This window comes from Macaca nemestrina, chromosome 10 (genome assembly GCF_043159975.1).
Source record: "Macaca nemestrina isolate mMacNem1 chromosome 10, mMacNem.hap1, whole genome shotgun sequence".
NCBI classification, from domain to species: domain Eukaryota; kingdom Metazoa; phylum Chordata; class Mammalia; order Primates; family Cercopithecidae; genus Macaca; species Macaca nemestrina.
In genome coordinates this window covers 4,226,582-4,245,383 of record NC_092134.1, presented here as the reverse complement: position 1 = coordinate 4,245,383, position 18,802 = coordinate 4,226,582, and the positions used below count along the sequence as shown (strand labels likewise).

At 44.9% G+C, this 18,802-nt stretch overlaps 1 protein-coding gene across 1 annotated transcript in view; it reads right to left on the bottom strand.

Moving 5' to 3' along the window:
* Window positions 1-517: 517 nt before the first annotated feature.
* LOC105493303 (solute carrier family 15 member 4) overlaps window positions 518-18,802 on the bottom strand; it is a 33,199-nt gene continuing 14,914 nt past the window's right edge. Inside the window, exons 5-8 of the mRNA XM_011760858.3 lie at window positions 18,340-18,508; window positions 9,143-9,298; window positions 6,927-7,085; window positions 518-1,666 (exon numbers count right to left, since the gene is read on the bottom strand). Of these exons, the coding sequence (XP_011759160.2) occupies window positions 1,506-1,666; window positions 6,927-7,085; window positions 9,143-9,298; window positions 18,340-18,508 (645 nt within the window). The 3' untranslated portion in view covers window positions 518-1,505. The remainder of the gene's footprint in view (window positions 1,667-6,926; window positions 7,086-9,142; window positions 9,299-18,339; window positions 18,509-18,802) is intronic.

Genomic DNA, 18,802 nt, shown 5'->3' with positions numbered 1-18,802 from the left:
TATATCCTGAAGACATGAATTCTGTCTCTGGAAAGTGGTATCCTTCCTAGCACAGGCTTTTCAAAACCTGCCCCACTTGTTTTTAACCTGGGCTCACACCTCCGGCCCCTCTGAGATGCAGTGATACCATCAGTGTCATCTGTCTTCACTCTATTCTACCTCAATTGGTTGAAATTTCCTTATATTTTTCTGTAGTTCTTCTATACTTTGTATTACACAACGAACAACAACGTGAGGCTTTTTTGGTTTGTTTTTTGTCTTCTCCAAATGCTGAAACTATCCTTCAATGCAGAGGAGGCTGCAGAATCAGCAGATGCCCCGGAGCATCCCAGGGCTGTGCAGCAGCGCCCTTCCCCACCCTCCCCTCAGTTCCCGACTCGGGAAGCTCTGTCTGTGCCTTCCATGCAGCGGGGAGGAATCCTCACAACACCCGTGAGGACACCCGTGAGGACACCCGTGAGCACATGCCACACCAACAGCGACCGAGGACGAACCACGCAAAGAACCAGCTCACGGATTTTGAATCTGAGATGCTTTTTATAATAAAGTTATGCCAAAAATACAGCAACAAATACAGAAAAATTATTAACAAACGTAGAAGCCCCAGATACATGTACAATAACAGTACAAAAATGTGACCAAACAGCTCAAGTTCACATTTAACACTTCCAATTATTTTTCATTACACTATTTCTGTTTAGAAGAATGTTTTCCTTACATACAACCATGATCGGTCTTTAGTCCCAATCGTACCAAAATAAAGCTATACATAAGCACTGACTAGGTAAGGTAGGAAATACCCTGTGAGTTGCTCTGTGGCTTGAGATGGGACACATGGTCTCAAATGACTCTTATGCATGCCTTGCCTTAAGAAAGAAAAGTAATGTTGATGGTTTAAAAAGTAAGTACTTTTTGAAGCAGCAGATGAAATGTGTTTACTACCAGCCTAAATCAAAGAACATGGCAAGAGCAAGATTGTTCTTAGGAAGGAAACCATAAATATGGCATTTATGTAAAATCCTTGCAGCATCTGACCATGCTTTTATCTTTAAAAAAAAAAAAAAATCCTCACTTTCCTCAGTATAAGTAGCAGTTTATTAATTTTTTTTTACGGTGAGATCGCATGGCTATGGGAAGCAGGTGATACATTTGTTTAAGAAACTGGGATGCCGACTAACGTGCAGTTTCCCAAGACTGCAGTCTCCATTTGTGGGTTTTTGTCAAAAAGGGAACCCAGCTAGAGGATTCACAGAGACCCTGAATGACAAGCGACATACTCGAAATCTGCAGCTCTCCTCCCGGAGGGCCCAGCGTGCCAGGAGACATGCTGCAGTAAGGCACTTACCTAGCTCCTTTGGATAGAAGGAAAGAAGAAATCAATCCAGGCAACATGCAAGTTTCAGTGAAGGCAGAGTTTTATGGGAATTTAAAGTCTTGCCTGTTCTCAGTGCACCCGTCAGTTACTAACATGTCAGCCTCAGAAACCGCACATGGCCTCAGGAAGGTCAGGCCCTCCCACCAGTGGGCATGCCATTGGCTCTTGATCGCTGATGGTCTCGATGATGGTCATATTTCACAGAAATAATGAGGAAAAGCAAGAGGGTAGCTCCTTGAATAGCAGCCAGAAGAAAAAAGTAATAGTTCAAATAGCAGCCATTAATATTACCTGGAGAAAACAAAAAGAAAGCGGCAGGTAAGCTGCACTGCTACAGGTATTTTTCAAGACTTTACTATTCAATCTGGTTCCTACTAAGGTTTAACTGGAGTCATAAAAAAAGAAACAAATGTTTTCTCTGTAGTCCAAAATACACAAGTATCTTGCTTTCAAAACCACTGGAGAAGCTCCCTGAAGTGAGATACATCTCCAACGGGGGCTCCAGAGGTGGGCTCTCTTCAGCCCCCCACCTGCCCCTAGCAGCCCATCCTCTCTTTTGTAAGGTAAAAGGAGGAGGTTCCCTGAGGAAACTAGAGGAAAGGTAGCTCCCCAGCACTCAGGAAAATCCCTGCGTGGCCTGCAGAGACACATGCGGTAGTGAAGGGGACAGTGTCGATGCAGAGTGTGCCTAAGGCCATGTGACAACACTGCAAATCAGGAGCAAGGGGACACCTTCCAACCCAGCCTCCTGTGACCGCTAACCCCCCACACCAGAACACCTGGGCAAAGTAAAAAAATTACCTTCCTGTGTTCTCGCCACCAGAAACAAGTGTTAGCCGGTCTGGTGTTATTTCCTTCCTGCCTTTTCTCAGGCAGTGTTCCTCCCTTCAACTACTTCAAGGGAACTTCCTCCAATTATAGTTATGATTGGCCTGGAACTGTATTGTTGAGGAAGGCAGACATGAAGGTAACAAAAGAGCACCTGACTATCTCCTTGTCGAATCCCGAGGTGAACATCTTTCTAACTTGGCTACAGAACCTGTGCGCTTTGTAGCACCACAGATCACACTATGACACAGCCTGAACATCGTGAACTCCGGATTCACTGCATGGGTCACTGATGGGAAACCACACACCCAACCCACCAGGGCCAGCAGCTGGGCAATGTGTCAAAGGATGAGATGAGCTGGTTTTTAAATGTCTTAAACATGTTCGGGTTTTAGCATCCTCAACCTGACACAAGCAGATACCTCCGCATACTTTAATACAAAGAGTTAGGGCCGGGCGTGGTGGCTCACGCCTGTAATCCCAGCACTTTGGGAGGCCGAGACGGGCGGATCACGAGGTCAGGAGATCGAGACCATCCTGGCTAACACAGTGAAACCCCGTATCTACTAAAATACAAAAAAAAAAAACTAGCCGGGCGAGGTGGCGGGCGCCTGTAGTCCCAGCTACTCGGGAGGCTGAGGCAGGAGGATGGCAGAAACCCGGGAGGCGGAGCTTGCAGTGAGCCGAGATCGCGCCACTGCACTCCAACCTGGGTGACAGAGTGAGACTCCGTCTCAAAAAAATAAAATAAAATAAAATAAAATAAAATAAAATTCATCTGGGAAAAAAAAAAAAAAGAGTTAGCGTACACTGAATACCCAACCCAGTCCCAGGCACTATGGAGGCATTTTACATGCAACGTTTGCATCCCAAGCAGGCTGGACAGTGCAGAGGCTAAGGTCATGGGCCATGCAACTCAAGTGATAAGGCTTGAATCCGGCCTCTGAGATCTCTGTGCTCAGTTTCCTCATCGGTGAAAGGAGCAGCGTCTCAGTTTCCTCATCAGTGAAAGGAGCAGCGTTTCAGAAATCGGCACTCGAGAAGGAGCCTGGACACGGTGAGGGTGCCAGCACCACGCACTACAGTCATAATCCCCCTTCCACAGAGGTCTGGAACTGTCCAATCTGCAAACTGGCATCTCTCCATCAGAGAACAGAGTTTGGCCAGCACCGGCTAATATCACCACTCAATGTGGAGACATGGGAACGACATGTGTGCAGAAAACGGCAGGACATTAGCTCATCATGACTGATCATCCAGGACACGTCCAGGCCAAGCCGAGTGTCGCCCTGTGCTCTCCACCACGGCTGCTCCTACCACCATGGCCGTCCCTCTGTCTCCGTTCCACGTACATCACCTGCCACTGGCTGGAAAGCACTGCTGCATGTCTCCGCACAAGGTCACAGATGCCTGTGGCCGGCAACATTACGAGGGAAGCGAGTGCTTTGGAATCGAGTTGCTCCATTTTCTGCTCCTCTTCAAAACCACTTTCTCATTTGTTTATTTTAAAAAGTGAGACTTCCTTTCTTCTGAAGATCTTTTTAAAGTTGGGTTATTCTGGCACTTCCTTTTTCTATCTGAACATATATCGCATGTTCAACAGTGCATTTACCAAATAAACACAATATAATATGCGTCGGGGCCGGGCGCAGTGGCTTATGACTATAATCCCAGCACTTTGGGAGGTCCAGGTGGGTGATCAACTCAGGTCAGGAATTCAAGACCAGCCTGGCCAACATGATGAAACCCCGTCTCTACTAAAAACACAAAAAATTAGCCGGGCGTGGTGGCGGCACCTGTAATCTCAGCTACCTGGGAGGCTGAGGCCGGAGAATCATCGCTTGAACCCGGGAGGTGAAAGGCTGCAGTGAGCCAAGATCGTGCCACTGCACTCCAGCCCGGGCAACAAAAGTGAAACTCCATCTCGAAAAAAAAACCCCACACATCTGTACGGTAAGATCTCACACATTTTTAAAGAATGCTCATTCACACCGATTAAAGAAGATAACAACTTCCTGTCTACTAGTAGACTGAGAAAGAGAGCTGCTAATATCCTGAATTCTACCAGACTAAACCTTCATTTTTTTCCAACATATGTTTTACAATATTCATTCAGTCCTTGCGACTTACCAGGCCCTGTCCTGGGCACTCAACGGAGATGAAAGCCCCAGCTTCCTGGAGGCTGGCACTAGCTGTCACTGCTGTCCCAACACTGGCCTTTGACGCTACTGAGACGAGGCTGTCATCAAAGTATCAATGACATCATTTTATGTGCCTATTTTGAAACACGAGTCTCCTCAAATGTGCCAGTCACGGAAAACTTCCCAAGCTAAAGCTGGCAGGCCACGTGAACTGAAGGCTGCGCTGTCCTGCAGGAGCGGAGGTGCGGTCCGAGCCCGCCGGCAGACACACACCACGCCTCGTCAGAGTCTGTCTTACGGTGGCATTACACAGGGTATTCGGAAATGCCTAAGTCGCCTGGGAGAAAACCTCCCGTGCATTCCTGGGCGTCTTCACAGACAGAAGGATAATTACATAGGAAGACGGCAAACACTGGGGTTTTGACATTTGACAAGACAGACTCTTGGGCCCTCGGGGAACGAGCACATCTGTCCCACAGGCTCACAGGCAGGACAGGCATTCACAACAGCCCCACGCTGCCAGCATCTGGGCACCCACCGACAGCGGCATGGATAAATGCCTTGGGACCGCTCATACGAAGGAGCGATACTCAGAAGTACAGGGGAGACACTCACAGATGGAAGTGCTAAGTGAAAGGAGACAGCCACAGGCCAGCACAGGACAGGACAGGGTAACCTGTGGGGGCCAACGCTGGAACAGCACAGGTTTACCTTCTGTGGGGGGCCGTAAACTAAGGAGAGATGCAAGGAGGGCTTCCAAAAGGGCCTCCACTGTGATCCAGGCTGCAAACACAGCAAGCTGCGCTTAAGATTAGAGACCTTTACTATGGTATGCACGTTCTCCCCAGCTTAAATAACACTAATAAAAGGAGCCTGCTGGGAGGCAGGCAAGAAAAAACCAATGTAACAAAACTCTGGGGACTCTCCCCTCACAGTCCTGTGACTTTACAGAAAGCTATTTCCTGTGCCAGTCACGAGACGCTGAGGCAGGGCCTGGGATAAGGGTGGCACAGACACCCCCGGAACCTGGCCTGAGAGCTGCTGCTCCTTCCAAGGCCACACAAATTCAGGGAGAACTCTCTCTGAGGAGTGGGCTTCCTGTGGATTTCCCACGTCACAGCCTTTATTTCTCCACCCAGGACGCCAAGGGCTGCTCGACAGATGAGCTCCAACTCTCCTTACTGGTGTGAACCAAGCAGGCTGCCATGCAGCCGAGGGGCACAGCCTGGGGGCTGCTGGCAAACACGCCTCCTTCATGGAACACTTTCCATTCTTGAAAACAACCGACAGATCCTGGCCCACCCCCAGCACACTCGTCCTGAGTGCACCAATGCAGGAAATCCACAACCAACCTGTCAGACAGAAATGATGAATGAAAGGTCAACTATGAGATGTGAAATTAAAGTAAGAATGAGGATTAAATGACTAGAAAGCAACGAGAATGACCAGCCAATCCTTTATGACACATGTAAAGATAAAACACAAACCAAGAACCAGAATCTTCGTCTTCAGAGCTATGGACTTGGTCTTTCTTTGAAGTCTGTCTGTCCCATGTACCACAAGGGGATCTTACTCCCCGGGCTGTCCATCTTCAGGAGAAGGCGAGAATGAAATGCCAGCCCCAAATCCACTTGCCCTCTTCAGAGCAAGCAGCCCTGAGCTGGCCATGGAGGTGGCACCCACAGCCAGAAAACATCGGTGACAAGTATCCAGGGGACATTGGTGGCTTGGAGTTCCGGGCCTTACATTAGGACTCCACAGGTCTACACTCGTGGAAGGACTCTGGGAATTCTGCAGTTTCTGCAGAAAAGTCCCTCAACGTTCATCAGATTCTCAAGGGGATTTGTAACCTACAAGTGGTTAAGTACTACCAGACCAGAGCAAATGCCACATGATTATACAAGAAAAAGTAACGAGGTGGTTTTCGTGGATAAAATATTTTTACAAAGGAAAAGAAAGAAGAAACCTTCACTTGCTGGGTCCATTTAAAAGCATCGTAAACCTGAAGAAAACAAAACTCATCTTTTATGAGTGGTTCTGTTCAACACTCAAGATGCCAACTACTGGTATTAACTGTAAAAACCCATTATCATTGATCACGAGTAATATGTTTATTTTTAAAAGTAACTTACTATCTAGCTTGTCTTTTTCATATCAGAAAAGGTACTGTCAGGAAAAGAAAATGAAAGTACACCACACCCAAGTGAAAGAAAGGGAAGCTTGGGGTGCAGATTCAGCTGCCTCATGAAGACTGTGCTGGACGGGGGTGGAGAAGGTGCCTGTCCGTCAAGGACATCTCCATAAGGAGCGGTGGGTGCAGCAGCTGCTCACCGGGCTGTGGTCAGGGCAGGCTTGGCCCCGGGGATGAGAAGAGAGACTTGCTTGTCTCTTGAAAACCGTTCATGAGGTAAGGAAAAGAAGCGATGCAAGCAGCACAGCGCGGTGCTGTGGAAGGAGCAGCGGACAGGCAGCTCGGGACAGGCCATCCACGCGAAAACACCTCCGTTCACTCAACCATCTCCTGAGCGCCCACGCCTCCCCTCACTGGCTGTTTTCAAAAGGGACAGGATGCTGGCTCTTACCAAAGTCTGTGTGGCTGCTCATCCATCCGATGGCTTTGATAGACACCAGCGCCAGCAGTCCAGAACCCACGAACGACCCGACGCCAGAGAAGAAAAAGAACAAGCCCATTATGGCACTCTGCATGGACTTGGGCGCAGCTGAGTACGCAAATTCCAGGCCTGAGGAAAGAAAAGGAAGGGTCATTTTTGTGAAAGGAGAACCTTAACACATGGGATCAACGCTCTGGCCTAATATGGCAGAGGAAGCATGGGGTCTCCTAGGGACTGAGTCCTGCAGACAGGCACAACCTCTTTCCTTACTAGTGATCAAGAAATCAACGGCTGGCCGGGCGCGGTGGCTCACGCCTGTAATCCCAGCACTTTGGGAGGCCGAGGCGGGCGGATCACAAGGTCAGGAGATCGAGACCACGGTGAAACCCCGTCTCTACTAAAAATACAAAAAAAATTAGCCGGGCGCGGTTGTGGGCGCCTGTAGTCCCAGCTACTCGGGAGGCTGAGGCAGGAGAATGGCGTGAACCCGGGAGGCGGAGCTTGCAGTGAGCCGAGATCGCACCACTGCACTCCAGCCTGGGCGACAGAGCGAGACTCCGTCTCAAAAAAAAAAAAAAAAAAAAAAAAAAAAAAAAAAAAAAGAAATCAACGGCTACAGGCCAACTGTTCATTCTCCTAGCCATTAGGACAATTCCTAAAAAATTCAATGAGCAGAGATGGCCGGGCGCAAGCCTGTAATCCCAGCACTTTGGGAGGCCGAGACGGGTGGATCACGAGGTCAGGAGATCGAGACCATCCTGGCTAACATGGTGAAACCCTGTCTCTACTAAAAAATACAAAAAACTAGCCAGGCGAGGTGGCGGGCGCCTGTAGTCCCAGCTACTCAGGAGGCTGAGGCAGGAGAATGGCGTAAACCCGGGAGGCAGAGCTTGCAGTGAGCTGAGATCCGGCCACTGCACTCCAGCCCGGGCGACAGAGCAAGACTCCGTCTCAAAAAAAAAAAAAAAAAAAAAAATTCAATGAGCAGAAAGTTAAACTCCTCGCTCTCAAGCTTAAAGGTAACATGTGATTTGTTGGCTCTTAGACTTTTGTGTTCCTTGAAGAGATTAAAGAAACAAATTTCCTATATTGTCAAGGAACGGGAGTTTGAAAACAAAGTACACACACTAAACTGGGAAATCTACATAAGGATTCTATTTCAAAGACAATACACTTTATCTTTTTTTTGTTGAGATGGAGTTTTGCTCTTGTTGCCCAGGCTGGAGTGCAATGGCACAATCTTGGCTCACTGCAACCTCCACCTCCCTGGTTCAAGCGATTCTTCTGCCTCAGCCTCCCGACTAGCTGGGATTACAGGAGAGTGCCACTATGCCTGGCTAATTGTTTGTATTTTTAGTAGAGGCAGGGTTTCACCATGTTGGCCAGGCTGGTCTCGAACTCCTGACCTCAGGTGATCCACCTGCTTCGGACTCCCAAAGTGCTGGGATTATAGGTGTGAGCCACCGCAACAAGGGCAATATACTTCAAAACTATTTTGGCAGGCCCATCTATAAATTTAGATTTTTATAACTAGACACGGAGATTTGTAGTGTATTCTAAACAGAAGTCCATTCCATTGTGATTTATTCCCTTTACAAATTCATTAGCCAATTCTGGATGAGTCTTCTAAAGTGAAAACCACCACTGACTACGACCCGCACATCCATCCACCTCTGCATATCACTCATTTTCTCTTCTCTCTCACTCTCAGCAGCCGGACAGATCTGCCCAGAATACACTTGTTCAACCACTGCAGGATCTCGCTAATAGGAAAAGGGAGGCCTGTGAAAACACGTTTCTAAAAATTAGATCTGCTTATTTATGTACATCTAAATGAAGCGCACTGAGATTTGTGAGCTCAGCCCAGCCACCATGGTGGCACGGCTGAGGGCTCCGCTGGGAACTATCCAACCACGACTGGTTTCTTCTTCTCTGTCCTGTGGAACTTATAGGGTAGTTAACAAACTTTCATGAAAATATTTTGCGATACTGTTTTTACACAAAGAAAGGAGAACCTCGGCATTGGTGTGTTTACTTAGCGATTCATATTCTAAACCACACACTGCCAAAAGCTACAGAAGTGCTGTGCTGTCCTCGTCTCAACATATTCCAACAGCACAGTGAGAACGCCAGAGCGCTCATGCTTTTGCCTGGACTCAGACACCTCCGGCACTAAAGGTCCTTACCTGCGATACTTGCAAATATCTCGCTGATCCCAATCAGCACGTACTGCGGCACCTGCCACCACAGTGACAGATCGGCCGCATGGTAGACGACGTTGCCAATGGTCTGATTAATGGTTTTCTCTTTAACAAGGTTCAGCCTTTTACTTTCCAAAATTCCTAGAATTCAAAAGTAGGTTAGTGTAATATTCATGTATTAACATTTAAGAGTTAATCTAAAAATCTGATGTTTGCTACAAGACTTCATAGCGAACGTGATTCTGATGCATGAAAGGACCATGTCTAATCACAGCTTCCCCCAGGACTAACAGGCCCCCAGCCTTCAGCCTCCTAAGCAGGCTGAGTGGAGGTCATGCCATAGCACACCTATTTCACTTTGGCTTTTTACAGCATCTTATATAAAATCGGATGTCCAGTACGTTTCGTTTAATTCTCAAATATCTGGATTGCTCACCCATACCTCTTTTGTCTCTTACAAAGGGGAGTAGGAGAAAGTTAAATAGTCCTACTGTAGAATTAACAGTAGTGCTATTTTACCTAACAGCAGGTAATGTTGAAATGTTTTTCCAAACATAGCGATAGATCGAAGGTGATCTATTTATTTATTATTGTAACAACAAATGATGATGATGATGATGATGATGATGTCAGTTTCCCTGCATAGGGTAGGCTTAATCTTTGCAACAAAGTAAGCTGACTTCACAAATCAACCTCTGCTCTCAGCAGCACTGAGATCTCACTGCAGGTGCAGGCTGAGTTACTGGTCACCTGTCAAGTGCAACAGAAAGACAAAAGAAAAACAAGCAAAGGCAGCAGCTGCTACTCTATAAACAAAAATCAACCAATGGAAATAAAGTGTAAAAGCATCTACTTGCAGGTCCAAGTCCTTAGGTTAAAGATACCGCCAAGTTTTATAAAGAATTCTTATTGCAAATTAGGTCACAGGCCCTAATATTTAAACTGTATGTAAACATTTTTAAAATGTGAGTATGAAGAAAGATCTGGTCAGAGGGCAATGGAATGAAAATATTAAAAATGTTCCTTCTAAAACCTGAGCATGAGAAAGGACCAGGATGTGATTCACAGGGCGATGAGAAGACAAACTCTGGAATTTCCACCTCAAATCTCAACTGAAATGCCAAGCAAAGTGAAAACATTCTCCAGGATCAAGGTAGAGAGAGACCTTCCAGCCAACCCACAGTTTACTTCCATCAGAAAACCTGCAGCCCCGCCCTGGAAGAGTGTCAAGGGAAACCCAATCCTTCTACTCTGCCCTCCATGGGAGAAACATAAACGCAGACCCAGGCAAGGATAGCAAACTATTTAGAGCCCTTAGTTGCTCTGGAAAGGGGCATCTGAGGGCACCTTAATCAGGCAAGGCTGGTAGTGACAGTAGGGACTGTCTCCAAATGACAGCCTTCCTCCCCAACAGGGCAGCTGACAGCAACCACGGCTCTGCACCCCTAGCCCTGGCATCAGTGCCTTCAAACACCAAGAATGAACTGTGTGGCAATGGCCTCCCATGGACACCCAAGGTCCCCAGCTCCCGCCTGCTCCCCTGGGACCGTAGCTGACTGCAGCCACTCCTTGAATGGGAACAGAACCAATGCAACTCAAGCAGAAATTGAGATCTATTTTGGAAATAAACACGAAAGCTGAAAACCATTTTTCTCCTTCACAGGGAAGGAGAGCCTTAGGACGGCACACCAAAGTGTCCACAGGGGGCAGGACAAGCCAAGGTTGCTCATGTGGACCGTAAGTAGATTTTATAACCTGAATGGGAAAGATACTACTACTGCTACTGGCATAGTTCTACCAGATAACTTGTCTTACAATTCAAGAAAACACAGACTCTGAAGACTAAGGATGAAAAAGGTAACAAAGAAACTAAGAGGACGTTGGCTTACGAGAGACACATATGATGAAATCAAGAATTAGGAGAAGAGAAAATGAGAAAACAAATAAGCCTGATTATCGGTGAGGCTGTTAGCAGAGAGATGAGTAGTGGCAAAAGTGCACGCACAGCCGACACTGCGGAAACCAGGATTGGGACCGGAGCCCCCAGTCATGAACGAGGCGGAGGCAGAGCCAATGAGGAAAGTGACCCTGTCTGGGAACAACTGAGAGCCCTGGAACGGCTGGGACAGGCGGAAAAGCAGCACGGTTCAGGCTGAGTGACAGTGGCATGGCAAGGGGGCACCCAGTAAAAACAAGCATGTGATGCAACGCTGGATAATCAACACAGCAGTCAGGATAAATGAGCCAGATCCTTCAGATAAAAGTCACCCACTTATATCAGTTCAAAAAACAGAAACAAAACTGAACATTACGGTTAATACACAGAACTAAAGCATAATATAACCCAAAGATTATAAATAAAGGAGGGGACAGGCCAGGATGTACCAGACAAGCAATCATAAAGGGAAGAGGTGACAAGAAAATACCAAGAAGAGAGAAAAAGAATCAAAAACCAACATAACCAATAGGTGCCATGTACGAACTGCTCCTTGCGTGATGAGCCGCTTTTGTTGACTGATTCACAGACAGCACCTCATTTGTTATTCACAGTAAGCCGGGGGAGAAATAACGCAAGCTCATTTGGAGATGAGGAGAGTGAGACTTGGAGACAACTGGCAGAGCTGAGGCTTCACACCTGGCTCTCAACGATGCCACACGCACTACCTTCCAACCCAACGGCTGTTTCACTACGGATGACACATCGTATCCACAGAGAAAACACAAATCATGAACTTTAATGCGAATTAAAATACCATCCAGCTGCTAGAATCTCACAGGAATACACTTCTTTTCGTCCTTGTCAGAACAAGTAAATGGAAAAAAAAAAATACAGCTTTGTTTGGCATAAAGTTTACAAACTACAGACACAAATAGAAAGCCAGGCCCCAGACCGACTTCATGACAACAAATAATTACTGAGGCCTACAACATGCCCGAGACGACTCAATGAATCGGACAGACACAAAGATCTGGGTCCTCGTGGAGCTCCGTTCTGACAGGCTTATGTTTCAAGCCCACATAGTGTTTCAGAAAGTGTTCGGACAGGACCTGTCTGTGCCTTCTGATTCACCACAGACCCACTGTGTTATTCTTGGACCATGCACTTATCCACATGGCTTCAGGCCCGCTGCCAGTGTTGGAGTTTAAGACTCCTGCTGTAAAACACCTAATTAATATCGTTGGTAGTATTACAATACATGAATCATCCTATTCACCTACAACACTTATACAGGGTGATATTTGGCCATAAAGGAAGCCTTGAAATCCCCAATGCAGGAATTATAAAAGCCATAATCTCTCCTGACTCAACAAAATTTGCCATCATTAGCAAAAGTATAAACAAAAACATCAATATTGTAAAACTTAAAAATTCTTTGAAATTAGTCTTAGATCAAAAAGAAAACCAAAACCAGTTTCAATATTCACAGAAAACAAGAGAACATTATAACAAATCAAAGCACACGAGAACTGACCAAAGCAGTAATAACAAGCAAATTCATAGCCTTAAATTATCTTTTCATTATTAAATAGACTAGAATAAGTACAAGTGAATGAAAGCCAGGCACAGTGGCTCACGCCTGTAATCCCAGCACTTTGGGAGGCCAAGGTGGGCAGATCACAAGGTCAGGAGTTTGAGATCAGCCTGGCCAATATGGTGAAAGCCTGTCTCTACTAAAAATACAAAAATTAGCCAGGCATGGTGGCAGGCACCTGTAATCCCAGCTACGGGAGAGGCTGAGGCAGGAGAATTGCTTGAACTCGGGAGGCAGAGGTTGCAGTGAGCCGAGATCGCGCCACTGCACTCCAGCCTGGGTGATGGGAGGGAGACCTTGCCTTGAAACTGAAAAAGTTACCAAATAAATTTCCTCTCAGAGAGGTAATGGACTCAAGATGACTTCAAGCTAGACAAATGCTTGGAACTCCTTGAGAACAGAAAGATAATTATTGTCCCCTTAAAATATTCTCCTGCCTACAGAGAAAAAGAGTACACCAACTCTTTTTAAGAAGCTATATCACCCCACCAAAACCTGCCAAAAACAACCACAGACCAAGGCCAATTCTAGATACAGATGCACACGCGCTCAATGATACAGCAGCAGAGTCAGCTCAGATGATCAACATAAGCCTCTTTTAACAAACAGGGTTTGTTTTCTAAAACGGAGGAACAGTTAAATATCAGGAATCTAATACAATAATATAAATAAAATACATGAGAAGCCAAAGGTAGCCGGGGAGAGATGTAATTACCCTTGGATACCAAAAAAAAAAAAAAAAAAAAATCCAACATTCATGCTGGCTAGATGTTTAATGTCACCACAAATACCTACTTTAACAGGCAATGATAAACTTTCAACTTAACTGTGAGCTAACAGTGGCAGTCCCATTAAAATCCAGGATGAGACTAACGTTGAATCAAAGAAAAAGAGAAAGAAAGAGAGATAAAATTATTACAAAGACAGAAAAAGAAACTATATCATTTGAAGACAAAGAATGATCATTTGAAAACAGTTCACTGAAACTCACAGAATTTTATAAAATCCCATATATGAGGAACCAAAAATACAAAAGTAGTTAGGAATAAACCTAACATAAAAGGTAGAGAACCTAAAGAAATGTATAAAACTTTCCAAGATTCCATAAACAAAATTATAGGGAATTTTTTTTTTTTTTTTTTGAGACGGAGTCTCACTCTGTCGCCCAGGCTGGAGTGCAGTGGCACGATCGATCTTGGCTCACTGCAACCTCTGCCTCCTGAGTTCAAGCGATTCTCATGCCTCAGCCTCTGAGTAGCTGGGATTAAAGGCATGTGCCACCATGCCCGGCTAATTTTTGTATTTTTAGTAGAGATGGGGTTTCAGCATGTTGGCCAGGCTGGTCTCAAACTCCCAACTTCAGGTGATCTCACTCGCCTTGGTCTCTCAAGGGAAAATCTTTTAAATGAGAAAAAAAATCCATAAGCTAAGAGATAAAAATTTGAAATCCTTAAACAATCATGATCTATTATGTAACAACACAAAAAAGAAAAACCTATTAGAAAAATGGGTACAACACAAACTGTACACAGAATATAACCGTGTACAGTTATACTCCATGTGGATCCAGGTAAACCATGACTCAGCTAAGACAATAGAGTTTGAAAGTTTTGGGAAAGAATCTTAAACATCACTAATAACATATGTCAAAACAATAATATACCATTTTTCAACCCTTCAGCTAAGAAAAGATTAACAGAAAAAAAAAAAAAATCAGTACTGGCAAGGATGACAGAAAACAAGAATTCTCACACACTCCACTCCACCACTTCCAATCAGGTAAGTTACCCTCAGGAAACAGTAAGACAAGAGCATACGAGCTTATGTAAAAGAGTGACAACATGGTCTTGTTTGAAATAAGAATAACCTGGAATCAAATGCCAATTAAGAAGAGTGCTGGTTTTTAAAAACGATATAACATTCAAACACGGAATATGGTCTAGTTGTTAGAAAGCACAATTTCAATGTGTAACTATTGATACGGGAAAATGGTAAGCACACAGAAAACAAGAACAGGTTCTAAACTGTGAGGAGTTCCACTTCTGTTTTAAAATAAGTAATTTAGCCATACCCAGAAAATGTTCTAGAAAGACACAAAAACAGCTGCAGTGGTCACCTCTGAATGGGGGGTTGTGGATGAACTGAAGCCTCCCTTTGGATCTATTTTTAATGACCATAAGTTGATCATATAATAACTTTTAAAAACTTGCTGTAGACCAGTGGTTTTCAACTCTTTTCTAACGAAAGCTCTGACCTTTTTCCCAGAGAAAGGTTCTCGGTTGCTTCTGCCTCAATTTCAGGATGTGCATCCGTGCTCTGAAGCCCAGGAGTGACTCCTGCCCTGCAGTAGCTGTGGTGAACACAGTCCCAACGACACAGAAAGTGGGACGGAGCAGATCAGCAGGCGGAGCGATCCAGGTGGACCACCACCCACCTGTGATGACGGAAGGGCCTACAACCTCCCCACAAGACAGTTCAGCTACATATACCACACGCCTTCGTGTCATACAATGACTACGCTTCTTGGGATTTAAGAAGGAACATAAGTAAAAACATTTCACTATAATGATTACTAAAACAGTGCAAACTAGATGCAGCTGAATGTGTCACATGCAAGATTATTAATGACACATTAAGTGATTTTTATAAGCAGGTTACAGAGGACAGTATAAACATGTCACACATCATGTATTTTTATAATTTTTCCCATGTATTTACATAATGTTATTAGTGGATTTCCTTGGGTGGTGGAATCTTGAGAGTTTCTAACTGTGTCTGTGTGCGCGTATATTTTATGTATGCGTGTGTGTATTTTACGGCTTATATGTCTTTTGGTCCTCTTTTTGCCATTAATATGCATAATTTTTGTCATACTTTCATAGCTTTTTTACATTTGATTTTTCTTAATCAGGCTCCAATCAGCTTACACAACAGGATTCTGCTTTTGCAAAACCATAAAAGATGTATGTGTACAGACACACAAACAAGACAGACACCAAAGTATCAGTAGCAAGCAGCTCTGAGGACATTACGTGGATCTTTATTTTCTCCTTTATGATTCTAAGGTTTCCTCTTCTCCAATGCGCATCTTTTTACTCTTGTAATTTAAGAACAGAAACACAATTTTTTAAGGGGAAAAATTAAATCTAACAAATTAACATACTTTTTTTCTTAAGCTGAGCAGAAGCCCCTTGGACCTGCCCAACTTGCATCTGAACATCTTTAGAGAAAAAGCGGCCTCCACCAGGTATGGCACTAAATGGAAGACCGTGATTTATTATGGGGGTAGGTGGTAAGCTACAAGCAAAATTAAGGTTCTTTCCCATGAAAATTTTGGTTTGCTATGATGGTTTCAAGTCTCTACTCAAAGACCATTAACGTCCCTAAATAATACTCACTAGAGCTGGGAGTAAAATCACATCAAACATGGGCAGGTGTTTTATTAAATTTAATAGACTGTACTCATGTCAAGTTACAAGACATATGTAACTCTTCCCAACTACCGGCAGGTAAAACTTCTTTCCAACACTGGGTCACCCGGGAAAGAAAGCCTTTTTCAGAACGCACACACGCTGCGAATTTTCCACTTCTATGTCACCAATTCAGAGGCTCTGGTGCTGCTGCAGTCACACCAGGTCAGAGCCCATGCCTCATCACGGGCGCCAGCACTCAGTAAGGCAAGCACTGTGCAGAGGCTGTCCGACTCTGGTCAGAAAGTGCTGGACCTGATCTATTGTGGATTTTGCTAGCACTTTTTTTTTTCTTTTTTTTGAGATGGAGTCTCACTCTGTCGCCAGGCTGGAGCGCAGTGGTGCAATCTCAGCTCACTGCAACCTCTGCCTCCTGGGTTCAAGTGATTCTCCTGCCTCAGCCTCCCGAGTAGCTGGGACTACAGGCGCCTGCCACGATGGCCAGCTAATTTTTGTACTTTTAGTAGAGACAGAGTTTCCACCACATTGGTCAGCCTGGTCTCAAACTCCTGACCTTGTGATCCACCCGCCTTGGCCTCCCAAAGTACTGGGATGACAGGTGTGAGCCACCGTGCCCGGCCTGCTAGCGCTTTTTAAAGACAACTGAGGGAGCGCAATGGGGAAATCTCAACAGTGACTGGTCTGGCACTTGTATCCTGCACAAACACATATAGAAACCACCAGAGTGGCCTGCATGGCTCTCAAGGCAGCCCACAGGAGTGATTCAGCCATTTATGAAACTGAAAGAGAGGATGTTAGGAAAGAAGCCCAAACCAAGTATTTACTGGAAAAGCCTCCAGAAACCAAGGAGATCTCCTTTCCCACAGGGAGGGAATGAGGACTTCCTTCCTTGGCATCAACCAGTGTGGTGATGGGGCACAGAGAAGGCACTCTAGCCCCAGGGGGAGAGAGAGGTCTGAGGCCAAAGCTGAGCCTGCGCTTTAGGGAGGTAGAACAGACAGGCAGACACAGCCTCCAGTGCAAAGACTTCCTGCAGACAGCCCTTCTGCGTGTGCACTCTGCTGAACTGCAGCCTGCAGCTAGAGCCCTGCGGTAATTCAGTTCTTCTCTGCCTATGCTTATTTCCCCATGTGCCACAGCTCTGGAAGAGAAGCTGAATTATAAAGAAGGCACACAGCAAAAACTTCACTCAGACACGACCTCACTTTAATTATCTATTTGAACAAAAGAAAATGCAATAGTCTTCTAAAATGTCCCAGTCTCTAGAATAGAGATTTCTTAAGCCCAGGGACTAATTTCTTTAAATCTATTAAGTACTATATCAATATGTTCAGTCTGGCAAAAGTAGATGAAGGCTGCTATGAAGGCAGCATTGTTTGAGAATATTAAATTCCATTTCAGCAGCGCTTAACACTGAATTCCTCATAACAGCAGATAATATACAGCTGGTTCAAGAATATCAACTTTTCTTATTATGTAACTAAGCTGTTTTATCATTCAACAATTTTCAAATATTAATGAAGGGAGAACTCCAAAATAACTGAGAAAGTCAGCAATACCCAGCTTTATCAGCAAAGGATAAACAACTCATTTCAGCACATACAAATTACAAAAACAGAATGGAAACCCTCAAAAGGATAACTCTCCTCATCTGAGTTTAGAGACTTAGGCATTCGTTCTTATGAGGTTTATTTGTAGTGGGAGGAGATGCTGCCCATGAGCCTATAACAATCTAGAAACATTTTTGTCACCAGAAAAATGCACACAGAATTTTACATAAAAAATTCAAAGGACTCACACACACCCTGACACTTGTTAATAAACCAAAGGTTAGTAATCTGAAGGTGGAATTGTCATCCTCGAGAATGATATAGTACCTTTAATTTACACAAATTCATCTGTTCAGCATTCAACAGCCTAATTCTAAACCAGAAGGTAGAGAAAAACCTCCCTTTAACTCAGTCCAAAAGTCCCTTTTCAGAGCAACCCAATGGTTTTAGTACCAGAAGAAAACTGACATATCCTTAGGAAAATAATCTTCAACTTATTTTAAAGTTTAAAATAAAGGATTAGTGCTGTAAAATAACTGATACACATCCTCTTTCACAGACACGCACTTCCTGAACAACCTGGGGCATGACCGGGCGTCAACACTATATTCTGAATCCACAACTGCCGAAGTGGGGCCTGAGGAGGAACGGAGCGGAATGCCTCCTACCTGCAGCAAAGGCCGAGCACATGACAAAGAACATGCCCACGGCGATCCTCTTCAGGGAGGATGGGAGCAGGCCATTTCTTCTCAAAATGGGATCCACCAGTTTGTCCTTCACAGGGATGAGCAGGAGGATGAGCACAGCATCAAACATGGTCAGCCAGGCTGCAGGGAGCTGGGGTGAAACACGGGAGGAGGCGTTTACTCCCCGCAATACACCACTCGTCTGGAGAACCAACATCTCAATGGGAGAAATGCATGTAAAGAACAGTTCCTCTCCACAAGGTACAACCTCTTCAGTTTAGAGAGAACGGAACTGGGAAAAGTCTAAATGAATCTGCATTTGCTTTTCTGTGCTTTGAGGGGAAAATAATCAGGTGAAAAATACTAAGTAACGTTGAACTGATGTCAGTCAACCTAATCTAGTAAATGATACAACCAACAAAAAAAATTCTCTAAAATAAGTAAA